General features: G+C 27.9%; 1 protein-coding gene across 1 annotated transcript; it reads right to left on the reverse strand.

Annotated features, from left to right (window-relative positions):
• Positions 1 to 10,959: 10,959 nt before the first annotated feature.
• On the reverse strand, positions 10,960 to 13,047 carry LOC122506263 (aspartate and glycine-rich protein-like). Its single transcript, XM_043618356.1, has 2 exons — positions 13,044 to 13,047; positions 10,960 to 11,291 (listed from the first exon to the last, which is right to left on the reverse strand). Exons 1-2 carry the CDS (start codon positions 13,045 to 13,047, stop codon positions 10,960 to 10,962), a joined length of 336 nt encoding a protein of 111 aa, XP_043474291.1.
• Between the last annotated feature and the right edge of the window lie 2,475 nt (positions 13,048 to 15,522).

Raw genomic sequence — 15,522 nt, forward strand, 5'->3', positions numbered from 1 at the left:
ATTCAAAAATTGGTTTAGTGGGATTTCTTAGAAATTTTATCCCCTTTAATTTAAGACCAAGCCCATGAAAATCCGAAAAAATTTGTAGGTTACAGACAATTTTGAAAAAAATGCCAATGCGCGCGGGGCGAGTTTAACGTCATATAAAGCCCTACACGGCTGCAGTTTTTAATTAATAACTTTTTTTCTAATTGAGGCTCATTTTTTTCGAAACGGTTTTAAACTCGGAGACATTTAAGGAATAGAATACAATTTTAATTTTTTTGTTAGGACGTGAAGAACATATTTGTTTATTAACATTTTATAAACAAATTATACTAAAAAATTATAAAAAATAAAAAAAATTTGTAAACAAAAAATATATTCAAATAGCTTCTGCAATTCAAGACGAAAAGAACCCATATTTTAATATTAAATTCCGTCAACTGGAACTCGAGAAAAAAATTTGTTAATTTAGCAGTACTAAAAAATTCCATTGTTAATAACTTTTACAAAAAATTTGTTTTTGGCCTAATATTTTCAGGGATTCTTCTTAACCATATTAAGAGTAAAAAAAAAACTATTTTGGTTCAAAAAGAAAATTTTTAGTTTTAGGTGATCCGTTTGAGAAATTCTGACCCAATTAGTTTCTAATTTTTTAAAATCCAATTATTTTTAATATTTTCGATTACATATTTATAAATATTTAAAAATACACTAATTTTTTTAATTATACAAAAGTTCTTTTAAGAAATTCAATTATTTTCTAAAAATTACATTAAAATATTTTTAAAAACTAATTATTTGAATTGTTTTATAAGAATTTTGTAAATTGTCAGGGAAATTGATAAACTGAATCTTGTGACCACCCTGATTTTTGTAGAGTATTCGATAACTTTTAAAAAACTGTTAACAGTTTTTTATACTTTTTAATATTATTTCCTTATTACAATATTCTTTTAAATTTTACACGGAAAAAATCCTCAGCTGATAAGAAACTGTTACCGACTCCAATTGAAATTTGGTAAACAGTTTTTTATACTTTTTAATATTATTTCCCTATAATTACAATTTTTAATTTTTTTAATTAATTGTACACAGAAAAAATCTTTAGCTAATTTTATATTTTTTAATATTATTTCCTTATTATATTACTTCCTCATAGAGGAAGTATTGTATTTTTTTTTATTTATTGTAAACGGAAAAAAATGTATCCTCAAAATCAGGTTATAGGTTAAAACCTATAACCTGTATTAAAATGAAAGATTGCGAAGCTTACTATATAATACCATAGCAAGTTCTATTTAAAAAGTGCTATTGGAGAGGTTAACGGGATTTTATGTGATGTTTTGAATAATTTTTTCCTATAAAAATTCGATAAAAATTTGTACTACTTGAAAGTAGAAAAAATTTTGTTTTTATTTTCATATGAAATACGTATGAAATATCGTACGATAAACCATTTCAAACGTTACACAGAGCTTTATAGTTTTTGTATTAAATTCACAGGATTTCCGAAGAAAACTTGGAACGAAATTCTGAACGATAATAATCGAACGATATATTTTCGTTCAATTTAAATTGAACGTTTGTGTGTGAATATAGCTTTAATATAGCTTAAATAGTTTGTTTATTATTTCGAAACATTTGACAGTTTCTTAAATGTCAAAAAGTTTCATATTTTTGGAGTCATCGGTAAGTAATATTTATAGTAATTATAATTATTTATATGAATAACATTACATGAGACAAATTATAATTAATTAAAAGTTTGTTATTAAATTATCGTAAATGAATTTCAAATTATACAAAATAACGTTTAATATTCTTGACAAAATTTTGTACTAAATTATTTTAACAAATAATTTCTTATTAGATATTTAAATAAAAAGAAATAATATTAATTAATCTTATATCTTTTGTATTATTTCATACAGTTCAAAATGATTCGATTACCAGGGAAATTTAAGGATTCGTGGAAATATGAGTACAAAGGCCACCTGTATTACCAACTTCAGGGTTCAGAAGAGGTTAACAAGTTTCGATGTGCGAATTATCGAATGCCATGTTTTGGTTTCATTGAAGTAAAAGGCGGTGAAATTAATGTAAGGACTCAGCATATTGAGACTTGTGAATCTTATGAATTTTACGTCGAGGAAGCAAAAGCCAAAGAAGAGGCAATTTCTCTAGCTAAAAATGATAAACAACGATCCTTTAGCGATATCATTCATTCGTGCGAGCAAAAGTAATAATTCTGATTTTTAAATTAAATTATTTAAAATTTCAATAATTTTGATAAAAAAATATATAATTACTTGTTATTTATTTTTCAACATAAATTCAATTTTTTAAATTCCTATTTTTTAAAAACATATAAGCAAAATATAATAAAATAATTTCTGAACATTATAATAAAATATTAATTTTGTGGATGTGATTTAATTTCTTAAAATAATTCAGGGTCGTCACATGTCAGTAAAGTCAGGGAAACAAAATTTTTGCCAATAAAGTGAGGGAAGTGTCAGGAAAACAAATTTTTTGTCTGTAAAGTCAGAAAAATGTCAGGAAAAAAATTTTGTCAGGGGATATTAAGAAAATATACATTTTTTTCAACTTATTTTCAAAAATTGTGACTTTTTTAGACTTTTCTTCCAAACATTGCAACAAAATTAAAAGGCATATTTAAAAATGAAAATTAATGAAAATTACTTTTTAATTTTTTAAAATTCAATATTTTTAGTATTTTCAATTACGTATTTCCAAAAATTTACATTGATAAAAAAACAAAAACATTTTAGAATTCTTTTAAACATTTTAGAGAAAACATTCATGAACAAAATTTTTAATTAAAATTCATAAAAAATTAATTAGTTGTTTTAAATTATACAAAATTTTTTAAAGAAATTCTATTATTTTCTAAAATTACATTACAATATTTTTAAAAACTAATTATTAGAACTGTTTTATAATAATTTTTTAAAATTGAATTATCTTCGACCAATGTAAATAAAAAGTTATGAAAATTTACTTTTTGGACTTATTAAAATTTCTGAGAAATCATGTTCTTCTTTATAAATTATTCAAAAATTAATCATTTGTATAAATATTTTTCAAAAATTTAATTATTTTCAAAAGATTTTACCAAATTTTAATTGCTTGGAAATTTTTCAAAATTAAAAAACTATTGTATTTACATAATTACAATTATTATAAAAAATTGAGTTTTATATTTAAACAATTAAATTCTAGAAGAATTGAATTCAAGAGGGTTATAATTGTAATTTTTAGAAATTATTAGAATTCATAAATTTTACCCATTTTCCATAAACATTCATATTTTCCTGTAAAAAGAATTTTTCAGGAAACGTAATTTTAATGTCAGTAAATTGTCAGGGGAATTGATTAACTGAAACTTGTGGCCACCCTGTAATTTTTTGGCATTTTAAAAAACTAGTCCATTTCTTTAATAATTAAAATTAAAAATTTTTAAAATAACTATTTTCTCTAAAATTTTAGTTTAATTATTTTTTCTTTGTATTAAAATATAGGTACAATGTTAAAATAAAGGAAAGTGGAATTCGACAATTTATGCAGGAAGCTCGTTATGGAGACTTGCAGCCATTAACGGATTTGAAGGATATGGGAGAAAAATTGCTTTTTTGGAAAAAGAAGGAAGATGAAATTACGGATGACTTTACTTCTTTCAATTTTAAATATACGTTGCAAACCTATTTAGCAAGAATAAAAACAGATTCCGGAAATCTGGCTTTCCTTTTTGGGACACCCAAATTATTGGAAGGTTGTCAAGTATTGTACTTGGATACTGGATTTAAGGTAAAAATTCATTCGTAAAAGAATCGAAATTAGATAATATTCCAGAAAACGTTCTGCCAATAAAAATATATAAATATATTTACAGAAGTTTTTAATGGTTCTATTATATATTTAAGTCATTTTTTTTGTATATAGGTAAAAATTGACAGTCAAGTGATAACAATTGTTACTTTCATGATTGAGAAGATGGAAAGGGTAAGTTTCATTTCAGAGAGATTATTTAAGCGAAAATTTTGTTTACAAATCTATCATTATATTAAATTATTATTAACTTATATAAGAAATTAAATTTATTAGTCATCTGTGAAACTTTAAATTTATTTAACAGGCAGCCATTGTGTTGTACGTACTTTTCGAGCAATTGGACGAGGAAATAATGATAAGTATCTTCAAGAAGATAAATAATTTTTTTGAAAAAGGATCAGTTGCACCTTTTGAAAAAGTTATTGGCCCATACAATGCGGACGTAGCAAGTGCGGTTGAAAAAGTGTGGAATTGCAAATACTATTCATCAGTACATGATTTTCATGCGGTACTATCTATATGAATAAATAATTTATAAACTATAAATTCTTAATGTTTATAGATTCAATAGTATAAAAATTGGATAGGAAGATTTGATTTCAAAATTAAATTAAAATATTGATTATTTATTTCTAGATTTTAAAATGTAAATGGTGTCAGCTGAATAACCACGAAGTTGAGCCATGCAGTTTTCTGGCCAAGACGATGTCACTTCCTTTTATTAAAGAAGACGACTTCAACAATGTTCTCAATCAATTTAAAAATGAAGCAAAAGAAAAGAAATCAAAAAATTTGATTGATTTCAGTTCGTTTTTGAAAGACACATTTAATGATTTCGGGGATTTAGTAAGTGTAATTGAGACTTACGAAGAAAGAACAAACAATGTCATTGAAATATGCAGGATCAGGCTAAAAAAGAAATTATTCGTCAAAAAGAAGAGAACTTTTTGGATTCTCCTTGGTAAATTATAACATTTTTTAAAAATTTTTTGTATAATTTTCTTTTTCAATATCCTTTTTTTCTCAAAAGTATTCCCATTTCACTTTTTTCATTCTTCTTGATATTTTTCTCTTCTCTTTTAACTATTAATGCCTTTTTTCCTTCAATTTAAATCCATTTCAAAATTCAATTATTTATAAAAATTCATGGAATAAAATTTTGGAAAATAATTAAATTTCGAAAAAGAATTTTATTATTTGTAAAGATAATTCAAATAACGACGACAATTTTCTTGAATTCTTCCAAAGATTTGAATTTCTATAAAAATTCTATTATTTATAAAAAATAATTAATAATAATTTCCAAATATTTTTTAAAAAAATTTTTTCTAAATAATTGAATTGTTTTGCAAAATATTATTTTTTTTTATTTTATTTATTTATTTTTTATTTTATTTTTTACTTATAAAGACAATTGAAAATTTAACGAGAATCTTTCAAAATTTTGCAACAGAATTGAATTTTTGCGAAGAATTTCAATTAAACAAAATCACTAAAAGTTATTTTTCTATTTGAATTAAATATAATGTTTTCTCAGTGTCTATCAACCTAAATAAACTTCACTATCTTTTTTCTATATTCTATATTCACTATATTTTTTCATTATGTTTCACAAACAGACCAACTGTCTCGAGTTCTGAAAGAAGAAGAATCGTATCTAAAAAAGTACTGTAAGGGCGAAACGGTTAGAAATTACACGCAAGTCCGAAACATTTTTAAACGAAAAGAGTTAATTGGCATCGATTGGAAATTAGCAACAAGTTCATCGATATTGACTACGTTGTCTAAAGTTTATGAAACGGATGCTATTTCACCGAATGGTATTTATAGATCTATTTCTATTTAATACTCTATTCTTTATACCAATCAATTTTAAGAAACAAATTTTTATTTCGTAGATGACAATCGACAGATGCACGAAATGAGTTTAAGCAGGTTAAGGAAGTTTCACGCAGATCCAAAAAAAGAAGATTCGATAGACGGTAAAATTTAAATTTTACATAACTTTATATCTCTCTAAAACTGAATCAGTGAAATTTGACTGAAAATCGGTGACTTTATTCTTGCGATTTGAATTAAATTAAATTATTAATTAAAATTATTAATTAAAAAAGAACAGAAATTTTCAATATGTGTGACAGAAATCTCAATCAGAAATTTTCAGTAGTTTTTTAATTGTCGAAACAGTGGAAAATTTCTAAAATTTCAGTACTTTTAACTGATTTTCAGTGAAATTCCACTGATTCAAATCGTGAGAATAGAGTAAAATCTGATTCACTGATTCTCAGTCAAATTTCACTGATTTTCAGTGATCGTCTCATACTTGAATGAGTTGATATGTTTTTTTGTTAATTCAAAAGTAATTCGTAAAATTACTTTTTCTCTCACATCACCTTAATTAAATTAGTTAATTTTTAATTGATTTAAAAATCTAGAAGAGCAAGTCGACACTGCAACAACAATGGATATCAGCAACGCAACCTTGACAATAAATTCTGAGCTTGCAACAGCTGCAGAAGAAAATAAGGACACTGACTCTCCTCAAATACCAACGGTAAGAAGAAGAAGACAAAAATCCAAAGATGATGAGAATGTCACAGCGCCTAAAAGAGGCAGAGGAAGGCCAAGAGGCAGCAAGAATAAAAGAGGATTGGGAAGAGGGAGAGGAATTGCAAAAGTTACCGAAAGCACGGGCAGAGGTGGAAGATGTGGTAGAGGCAGGGGTGGACGACAAAAATCCAGAGGGATTGAAAGAATAAAAAGTGCAGGTATAATCATCCTTACAGGTAATATCCTTGGTTTTTTACACTCTGGAAAAATTAAATTTTTAGAATTTATAAGAAAATTCTGAATTTCAGAGTCTTTTTTGTTTGCCCATAAACTATGAAATTGTCGAGAATTCAAATACAAAAGTTTCAATTTTTTCTATATCTCACCAATAATTTCTTTTTAAATAACTTAATTCTTTAAGAACTATCATAAAATTATTACTTAGAAATTATTTAAATTCTTTTTAATATCTACTATTTTAATAAAATTTTCCAAAAGAATTTTATTACTTAAACAAAATTTTAATAAAAATTTAACAGGAATTCAATTTCTTACCAATTTTTTTATAAATTTCTTCGATCCAATTCAATTATTTTTCATTTTTTCATAAAATTTCTAAAAATAGTTCTCAGAAGTTCAATTATTTCGAAAAATTTAAATAAATTTCTATTATTTAAAAAAATTTTGACAAAATTCTTTACAAGATTTACTTGATAAAATTTTCAATACAATTCTTCTTAAAAATTCAATTATTTTCACAAATAATACATTTTTTATGGGAATTACATTATTTAAAAAAATTTGAATGAAATTCTTCACAAGAATTGAATTTTCGAAAAATTTTCTGATAAAAATTTAATAAAAAATTCATTTCAGTTAAAATTTTAGATTATAATTGAATAATAAAAGCATTAAAGTGTGAATTTTTAGAAATGATTAAATTTTGAAAAGGGTTCAAATTAAAATCTTTGAAAAATTGAATTTATAGCGACAATATTCTTATGAAATAAAATAATGATATTATAACTCTGTCATGCTAAAATCTATCATAAAACACGAAGAAAGCGTCGGTTTCTTGATGCTTTATAATAATATTCTTATAAGTTATTGGATTTCAGAAAGTTTTTATTTATAAATCTTTATTCCTGTAGAAAAATAATAATGATTAAATATTTATTTAAAAAAGAAGTTATTGATGTTTTCGAATAATTTTACAATTAAAGAAATTCATAAATAAACGTAACAGAACATTTTTTTGAGTATCCAATAATTTTTAGACTAAATCAGAATATTCTTTTGCGTCAGGAAAAATTTAAAATTTTGTCTGGAAATCAGGGAAAAGTCAGGGGAAAACAAAATTAAATTTTTGTGGCAACCCTGATACACTTAGAAATTATGCCACAAAAAACACATTTACATGACTTAATGTGTTCCTTTCTAATAGAAGCATTGTTTAGGGTTTTTAGTGTTTTTAGGGTGACCATCTTTAATATGTGTTCCTTTCTTATAGAAGCATTGTTTAGGGTTTTTAGGGTGACTATCTTTAATGCTACAAATACGGACAGCTATCTAGATAGTCACCGTTACCATCAATATCATCAGGAGTAATATCTTGGTAGTACGGGGTAGCATAACTATATTTTTTAGCATCTGTGATGGTTGGCAGTAGCATAATGATAGAATCGTGTAACATTATCTTTTTAACATCAAAATCTGACTATCCATTTCTCTCAGTATAAAAACCTATGTATCTTTTCCTCTTATTTTAAAGCGTATTTTGCCACTACATTTTAACCCTAAAATGAGAATATGTTGGCTAAGCTATAGCCATAGTTATTAACATTTAAGGAAAATTTAAATAGTAAATAGACCCGAAACACACTATTTAAATTTTCCTTAAATGTTAATAACTATGGCTATAGCTTAGCCAAATATATAGCCAAATATATATATATATATGTTACCGGTAAAACCCGAAGTCCAGGCATTTTGCGAAATGCCTAGACAAATCGGGAAATACCTAAAATCTTAGGTATTACTCAAATTTCCTAGACATTTTTAGGTATTTTCCGAATTGCCTAGGCATTTTCGTAAATTTCCTAGGCATTTCGCGAAATGCCGAAGTCGATTTAGGCAAATTGAAAAATTTATTGAAACCTTAATTGTGAACATATATTTTTTGCTGGTTATTTGTTGCAGCATGTCAAACTTACGGGATTTTCGCCGTAGATTACGAATCTGTAAGTTAAATTGTCCCATCACGTCTCAATTTTGAGAAAAACGGGGTCCAAGTGTCAAAATATCCCATTTTTAGCACTTTTTGAAGCACTATAAAAAAAGAACGCGACGTGATAGAAAGCTCAAATATGTCTTAAATGAGAGCTCGAACCCTCAACTTTAAAATCTAAAAACAAAAAACTATGTAGAAATAACTCAAAATTGTGGTGAACAACTTTTTACCGCGTGCGCGCCCATCAGCTATTATTTTAGTTAGCGATCATATAGGGTAAATTAATAAAAAGTTGTTCCCCACAATTTTAAGTTATTTCTACTTGGCTTTTTGCTTTTGGATGTTAAAGTTGAGGGTTCGAGCTCTTATTTAAGACATATTTGAGCTTTCTATCACATCGCGTTCTTTTTTATAGTGCTTCAAAAAGTGCTAAAAATGGCATATTTTGATACTTTGACCCCGTTTTTCTCAAAATTGAGACGTATTCTTGTAGCAATATTTTGACGAACAGTGTAATAGACTAATAATTTTGTAAACAATCTGTTTACATTAGTATGCGCAGCTTACAAATGATCAACTTTTCATTTTGCCTAAATCGACTTGGGCATTTCGCGAAATGACTAGGTATTTCGCGAAATACCTAGGCAATTTGAGAAATGCCTAAAATTTCTAGGTAAAACTCGAATTTCCTGGCCACTTTTAGGTATTTCCCGATTTGCCTAGGCATTTCGCAAAATGCCTGGACTTCGGGTTTTACCGGTAACATATATATGTTACCGGCAAAACCCGAAGACCAGGCATTTTGCGAAATGCCTAGGCAATTCGAGAAATGCCTAAGATTTTAGGAAATACCCGAATTTCCTAGAGATTTACAGGCAGTTCTCGAATTGACTAGGCATTTCGAAAATTGACTAGGCGATTCGCGAAATGCCGGGGCCGTTTTAGGCAAATTGGCAATTTGCCTAAAAAGAGTTCGTCATTTCAGGCAAATTGAGAAATTGAGAATTTATAAACAAAAAAAATAATTAAAATTTCCTTCCTTACTCAATAATATTGCTTACTATTATTAGTATCTATACTGAGTCAAAACGAGTCAACCGTGAATAAATTTTTTTTTATATTTTTGGAAAAGTCAAAACATTTATAAAAATCTGTAATTCACAACGAACCAAAAAACACTTTAAACCGCTTTTAAAAATTAAAAATTTTAATACCTTTTTTTATAATAACAAATTCTTGCATCATTTAAGAAAAAAATTAATAACAAGAAAAATCGATTGCAGTGGGATTTTTTTTATAATTTACTGTTCAAAAATGTCTACAGACTACAATTTTTAACCGATTTCAGTGTTCTTTGTTTTAAATTAAAGAGACATAAATTTTTAAGACTCAAATAAAAAAGAATGCCTCTTGGATAATTAAAATCGGTTAACAAGTTTTTTTTAATTAATTTTAAAAAAAGAGTTAAAAACTTTAATTGTTTATAATAATAGCAAAAAATTTTTTTGTCAAATCCTTTGTTATAGTGTTTTTTTTATATAAAACACTATAGGAAAAACAACATTTTGTCGAAATATAAATTTTTTGAATTTTATTAAGCTCGTTTCAAAAATTCTTACTCCAAATTAATACAATTTTTTAAAAGGGGACGATTAATTTTTTATTCCGTTGATACACATGATCTAAATCAGTTCAAATTAATCTAATATGACCACCTGACCATTAATAAAGCATAAAATAATTTATATCAATTGTTATAAACAATATTAATTACAGATTTTTATAAATGTTTTGACTTTTCCAAAAATATTAAAAAAAATTTATTCACGGTTGACTCGTTTTGACTCAGTATAGATACTAATAATAGTAACCAATATTATTGAGTAATGAAGGAAATTTTAATTATTTTTTTTGTTTATAAATTCTCAATTTCTCAATTTGCCTTAAATGACGAACTCTTTTTAGGCAAATTGCCAATTTGCCTAAAACGGCCCCGGCATTTCGCGAATCGCCTAGTCAATTCTCGAAATGCCTAGGCAATTCGAGAACTGCCTGTAAATCTCTAGGAAATTCGGGTATTTCCTAAAATCTTAGGCATTTCTCGAATTACCTAGGCATTTCGCAAAATGCCTGGTCTTCGGGTTTTGCCGGTAACATATATATATACCTCATAGGGCAGTGTAGATTGCATGTATGTAACAATGTGACATAGGTTTGAGGGGGGGAGCAAAAAAGTTTAACATAATATATAGATAACTTCTTTTGTATTTTTTTCGCAATTCATTGTACTATATATAACAAAATTGAAAATTATGATACCTTTAAAATGACGTTTCTTTCTTTTATTCTAAAGAAATAATATCATCATCATCGTCATCGTCCTCATTTTCTTCAAAATCACTGTCAAGAACATCACACTCAAGAACATCACCGTCAAGAAAATCATCGTCAAGAAAGTCATCGTCAAGAAAATCATCGTCAAAAAAATCATCGTCAAAAAAATCATCGTCAAAAAAATCATCGTCAAAAAACTCATCGTCAAAAAAATCGTCGTCAAAAAAATCGTCGTCAAAAAAATCATCGTCAGGATCATCGTCGTCAGGATCATCGTCGCCTGGATCATCGTCGTCAGGATCATCGTCGTCAGGATCATCTTTGTCACGATCATCTTCAACTTATTCATCAACATAAGTTACCAGTTTGAAATATTACTTGCTAATATTAAATTAATTAAAATAATTAAAAGAAATAACCATATGGTAAATGTTTAGAAATGTATTTTAGATAAAATAAAACAATTTAAAAGTTGTTTTTCTATTCAAAAAATTTTATAATTCATTTTTTTAAAAATAAGATATTATCAAAACTCTTTTGTCGCTACAGTAAGAATAGGATGAAAGATACGTTAAAACTAAAACTAAAAGAATGAAAATGTTAGCTTATCATCAGAAATCATAGCACAAAATTTTCTACAGTATCGAACAATTGTCTTACAAATCTAATTATGTCGTCCTTATATTATATCTTTAAATCATACACCATTTAAAGTAAAAACCACTGTATCTTAGTATAAACGAAATTAATTATTCAGTTGAAATTTCAAATCATTACTATTCCTTCATTAAGTATATAAAAACAAACATTCAACTAAACTTTCAATTTTACTTTTTAGATTCTCAAACTAAATCCTGATATTTTGTTAGGACATAAACGAAATCCAGTTAAAGAAGATGCACATGCATTTTAATGAAAACCTCCACTAATACAAAATAAACAACATATTACTTAGACCTTCATTTCTTTAAAACAATATTTATATCAAACCTGTACGGTAACTACCAAAGTTGTTATATTCAAACCTACCTCAATTAAAAGCCAAATAGTCCGGGAGCTAGCGACCAAAACAACTATCTCATTTCATACCGGATGAAAATTTGAGTATAGATAACAGAAACCCACGTCTGTCAGTCCGGTGCTGGGGTAGGGGGGGCGAATAGGTGAAAAATAATGTAAAATTTTCTCATTTCATACCGATTAAAACCTTCATAACTCGAAGTTTACACCCACACGAGTGTAAAAATGTGCGTCTGGCAGTTCTAGGATGGGCCAAAGTACGTCTGGCAGCCCTTCGAAGATGCGGCAAATGGGTCAATAGGTGAAAAATAATGTAAATATTTCTTATTTCATACCGATTAAAACCATAATAACTCAGAGTTTACATCTATACAAGTGTAAAAATGTACGTCTGGCAGTTCCGGGGTGGGGTAAAGGTCGTCTAGCAAAGGGTTAAACACGTAAAAAATCTAAATTTTTTTCTCATTTAATACTGATTCAAACCTTAAGAAATCGAAAGTTTACATTCAAACAAGTGTAAAAATACTCGTCTGGCTGTCGTACACAGTAAAAAGTAAATCTTATTTTAAGAACAAGCTGAAATTAAACTAGTCTTGAAACTAAGACCAGTCTTAATTTAAGCACAGCTTGTGTAAAAATAAGGATAAGCAATCTGAATTGACAGATCTCATTACTGTATAGTGAATTTCTAAATTATTCACTGAATTTAATATTTTTTACATTTATCACATTTTATTCACATATTATTTTTAATCCTCAAGCAATTGACAGGTTCAGGTTAGTTTTTTACATTGTTAATAAATACCTAAGTATACTAATTTTGTTTACAACTCATATGGTCGAATCGAATCGATTAACCAGTCACAGAAATTTATTACATCGTACTTTAGCATTCCAAGCCTAATTCTATTGAAGACCAACCGTCATCTAAACTGTAGATTCAATCCAGCATCCATAGAATTTGACAGAATCGAAAATAGTTTTCAGGTATTATATAAACCATCACCTGCATTTAATTACCACTTATTATGCAAATCTTCAACTAAAATTCATCATTGCACCCTTCTCAAACCCATTTCTACATCCCGGCTTTTGACTTTCATTCCTGATTACGTTGGGGGACAAAATTTTGAGATTACAAGCTTCAGGACTATTTCAACCATGCTAATGATTAGTTTCAAAAAAAAATTCGAATTTATGTATGCTCTGTATTGTTGCATTAATATGATGTCACTGCAGATTGCAACATGAATACAAGGCGAATTTGTTGAAACTAATTGTTAGTTACTCCTCATCTGAATCTACAAAACGACACGAATAGAACATCATCTGCCACAATTGTCAACTGCTCATTAATTTGGATTAAAAAGAACAATGAACATTCTACAGAATTCTTACAATTCTATACTGATGCAGAATTTTTCTTACAGGTGACAAACGAAAACATTTTCAATCCCTTAACAACTCTTGTATAGTTCATATATTATTCTTTTAAAATTAGCCTTAAATCTTTAACCGAAGAATCCTTTTTACTAACAATTTGTAATTAATATATAACTAAAATTCCTGTTTCTATTCGTAGATCGTCCCGCTCCATCCTGCCTAGTTTCCCGTCATTTCATACCGCTGACTCTAAGCCAACAACCAGCAGCACTCAAATTAGAATAGGACTCTATGCCAACTACCAGCAGCACTCAAATTATAATAGATGAAAAAAATTTTTTTATGTATCTTTCTAAACCTTTAATTACCTTCTATAAAACTTGTTCAAGTGAATTTTCGACTAAAAATAATCCTTCAATCCGTAGATGAATCTACAATCATTCTGTCCGTTGATCCTGAATATCCTTCCTGGTCATTGAATTGTACTTCTAATCCTGTGGTAGAGAGAAAGCAAAGAGAGTGAATCGATTAACTAGTCACAGAAATTTATTACATCGCACTTTTGCATTCCAAGCCTAATTCTATTGAAGACCATCCGTCATCTAAACTGTAGATTCAATCCAGCATCCATAGAATTTGACAGAATCGAAAATAGTTTTCAGGTATTACTTGAAACCATCACCTGCATTTAATTACCACTTACTATGCAAATCTTCAACTAAAATTCATCATTGCATAATCCTAGAACCCATTTCTACACCCTGGCTTTTGACTTTCACTCCTGATCACGTTGGGGGACAAAATGTTGAGATTCCAAACTTCAGGACTATTTCAACCATGCTAATGATTAGTTTCAAAAAAAAATTCGAATTTATGTATGCTCTGTATTGTTGCATTAATATGATGTCACTGCAGATTGCAACATGAATACAAGGCGAATTTGTTGAAACTAATTGTTAGTTACTCCTCATCTGAATCTACAAAACGACACGAATAGAACATCATCTGCCACAATTGTCAACTGCTCATTAATTTGGATTAAAAAGAACAATGAACATTCTACAGAAATCTTACAATTCTATACTGATGCAGAATTTTTCTTACAGGTGACAAAAGAAAACATTTTCAATCCCTTAACAACTCTTGTATAGTTCATATATTATTGTTTTAAAATTAGCCTTAAATCTTTAAGCGAAGAATCCTTTTTACTAACAATTTGTAATTAATATATAACTAAAATTCCTGTTTCTATTCGTAGATCGTCCCGCTCCATCCTGCCTAGTTTCCCGTCATTTCATACCGCTGACTCTAAGCCAACTACCAGCAGCACTCAAATTAGAATAGAACTCTATGCCAACTACCAGCAGCACTCAAATTATAATAGATGAAAAACATTTTTTTAGGTATCTTTCTAAACCTTTAATTACCTTCTATAAAACTTGTTCAAGTGAATTTTCGACTAAAAATAATCCTTCAATCCGTAGATGAATCTACAATCATTCTGTCCGTTGTTCCTGAATATCCTTCCTGGTCACTGAATTGTACTTCTAATCCTGTGGTAGAGAGAAAGCAAAGAGAGTGAATCGATTAACCAGTCACAGAAATTTATTACATCGTACTTTTGCAATCCAAGCCTAATTCTATTGAAGACCAACCGTCATCTAAACTGTAGATTCAATCCAGCATCCATAGAATTTGACAGAATCGAAAATAGTTTTCAGGTATTACTTGAAACCATCACCTGCATTTAATTACCACTTACTATGCAAATCTTCAACTAAAATTCATCATTGCATCATCCTAGAACCCATTTCTACACCCTGGCTTTTGACTTTCACTCCTGATCACGTTGGGGGACAAAATGTTGAGATTCCAAACTTCAGGACTATTTCAACCATGCTAATGATTAGTTTCAAAAAAAAATTCGAATTTATGTATGCTCTGTATTGTTGCATTAATATGATGTCACTGCAGATTGCAACATGAATACAAGGCGAATTTGTTGAAACTAATTGTTAGTTACTCCTCATCTGAATCTACAAAACGACACGAATAGAACATCATCTGCCACAATTGTCAACTGCTCATTAATTTGGATTAAAAAGAACAATGAACATTCTACAGAAATCTTACAATTCTATACTGATGCAGAATTTTTCTTACAGGTG

Source organism: Leptopilina heterotoma, unplaced genomic scaffold (genome assembly GCF_015476425.1).
Source record: "Leptopilina heterotoma isolate Lh14 unplaced genomic scaffold, ASM1547642v1 Lhet_40, whole genome shotgun sequence".
NCBI lineage: Eukaryota > Metazoa > Arthropoda > Insecta > Hymenoptera > Figitidae > Leptopilina > Leptopilina heterotoma.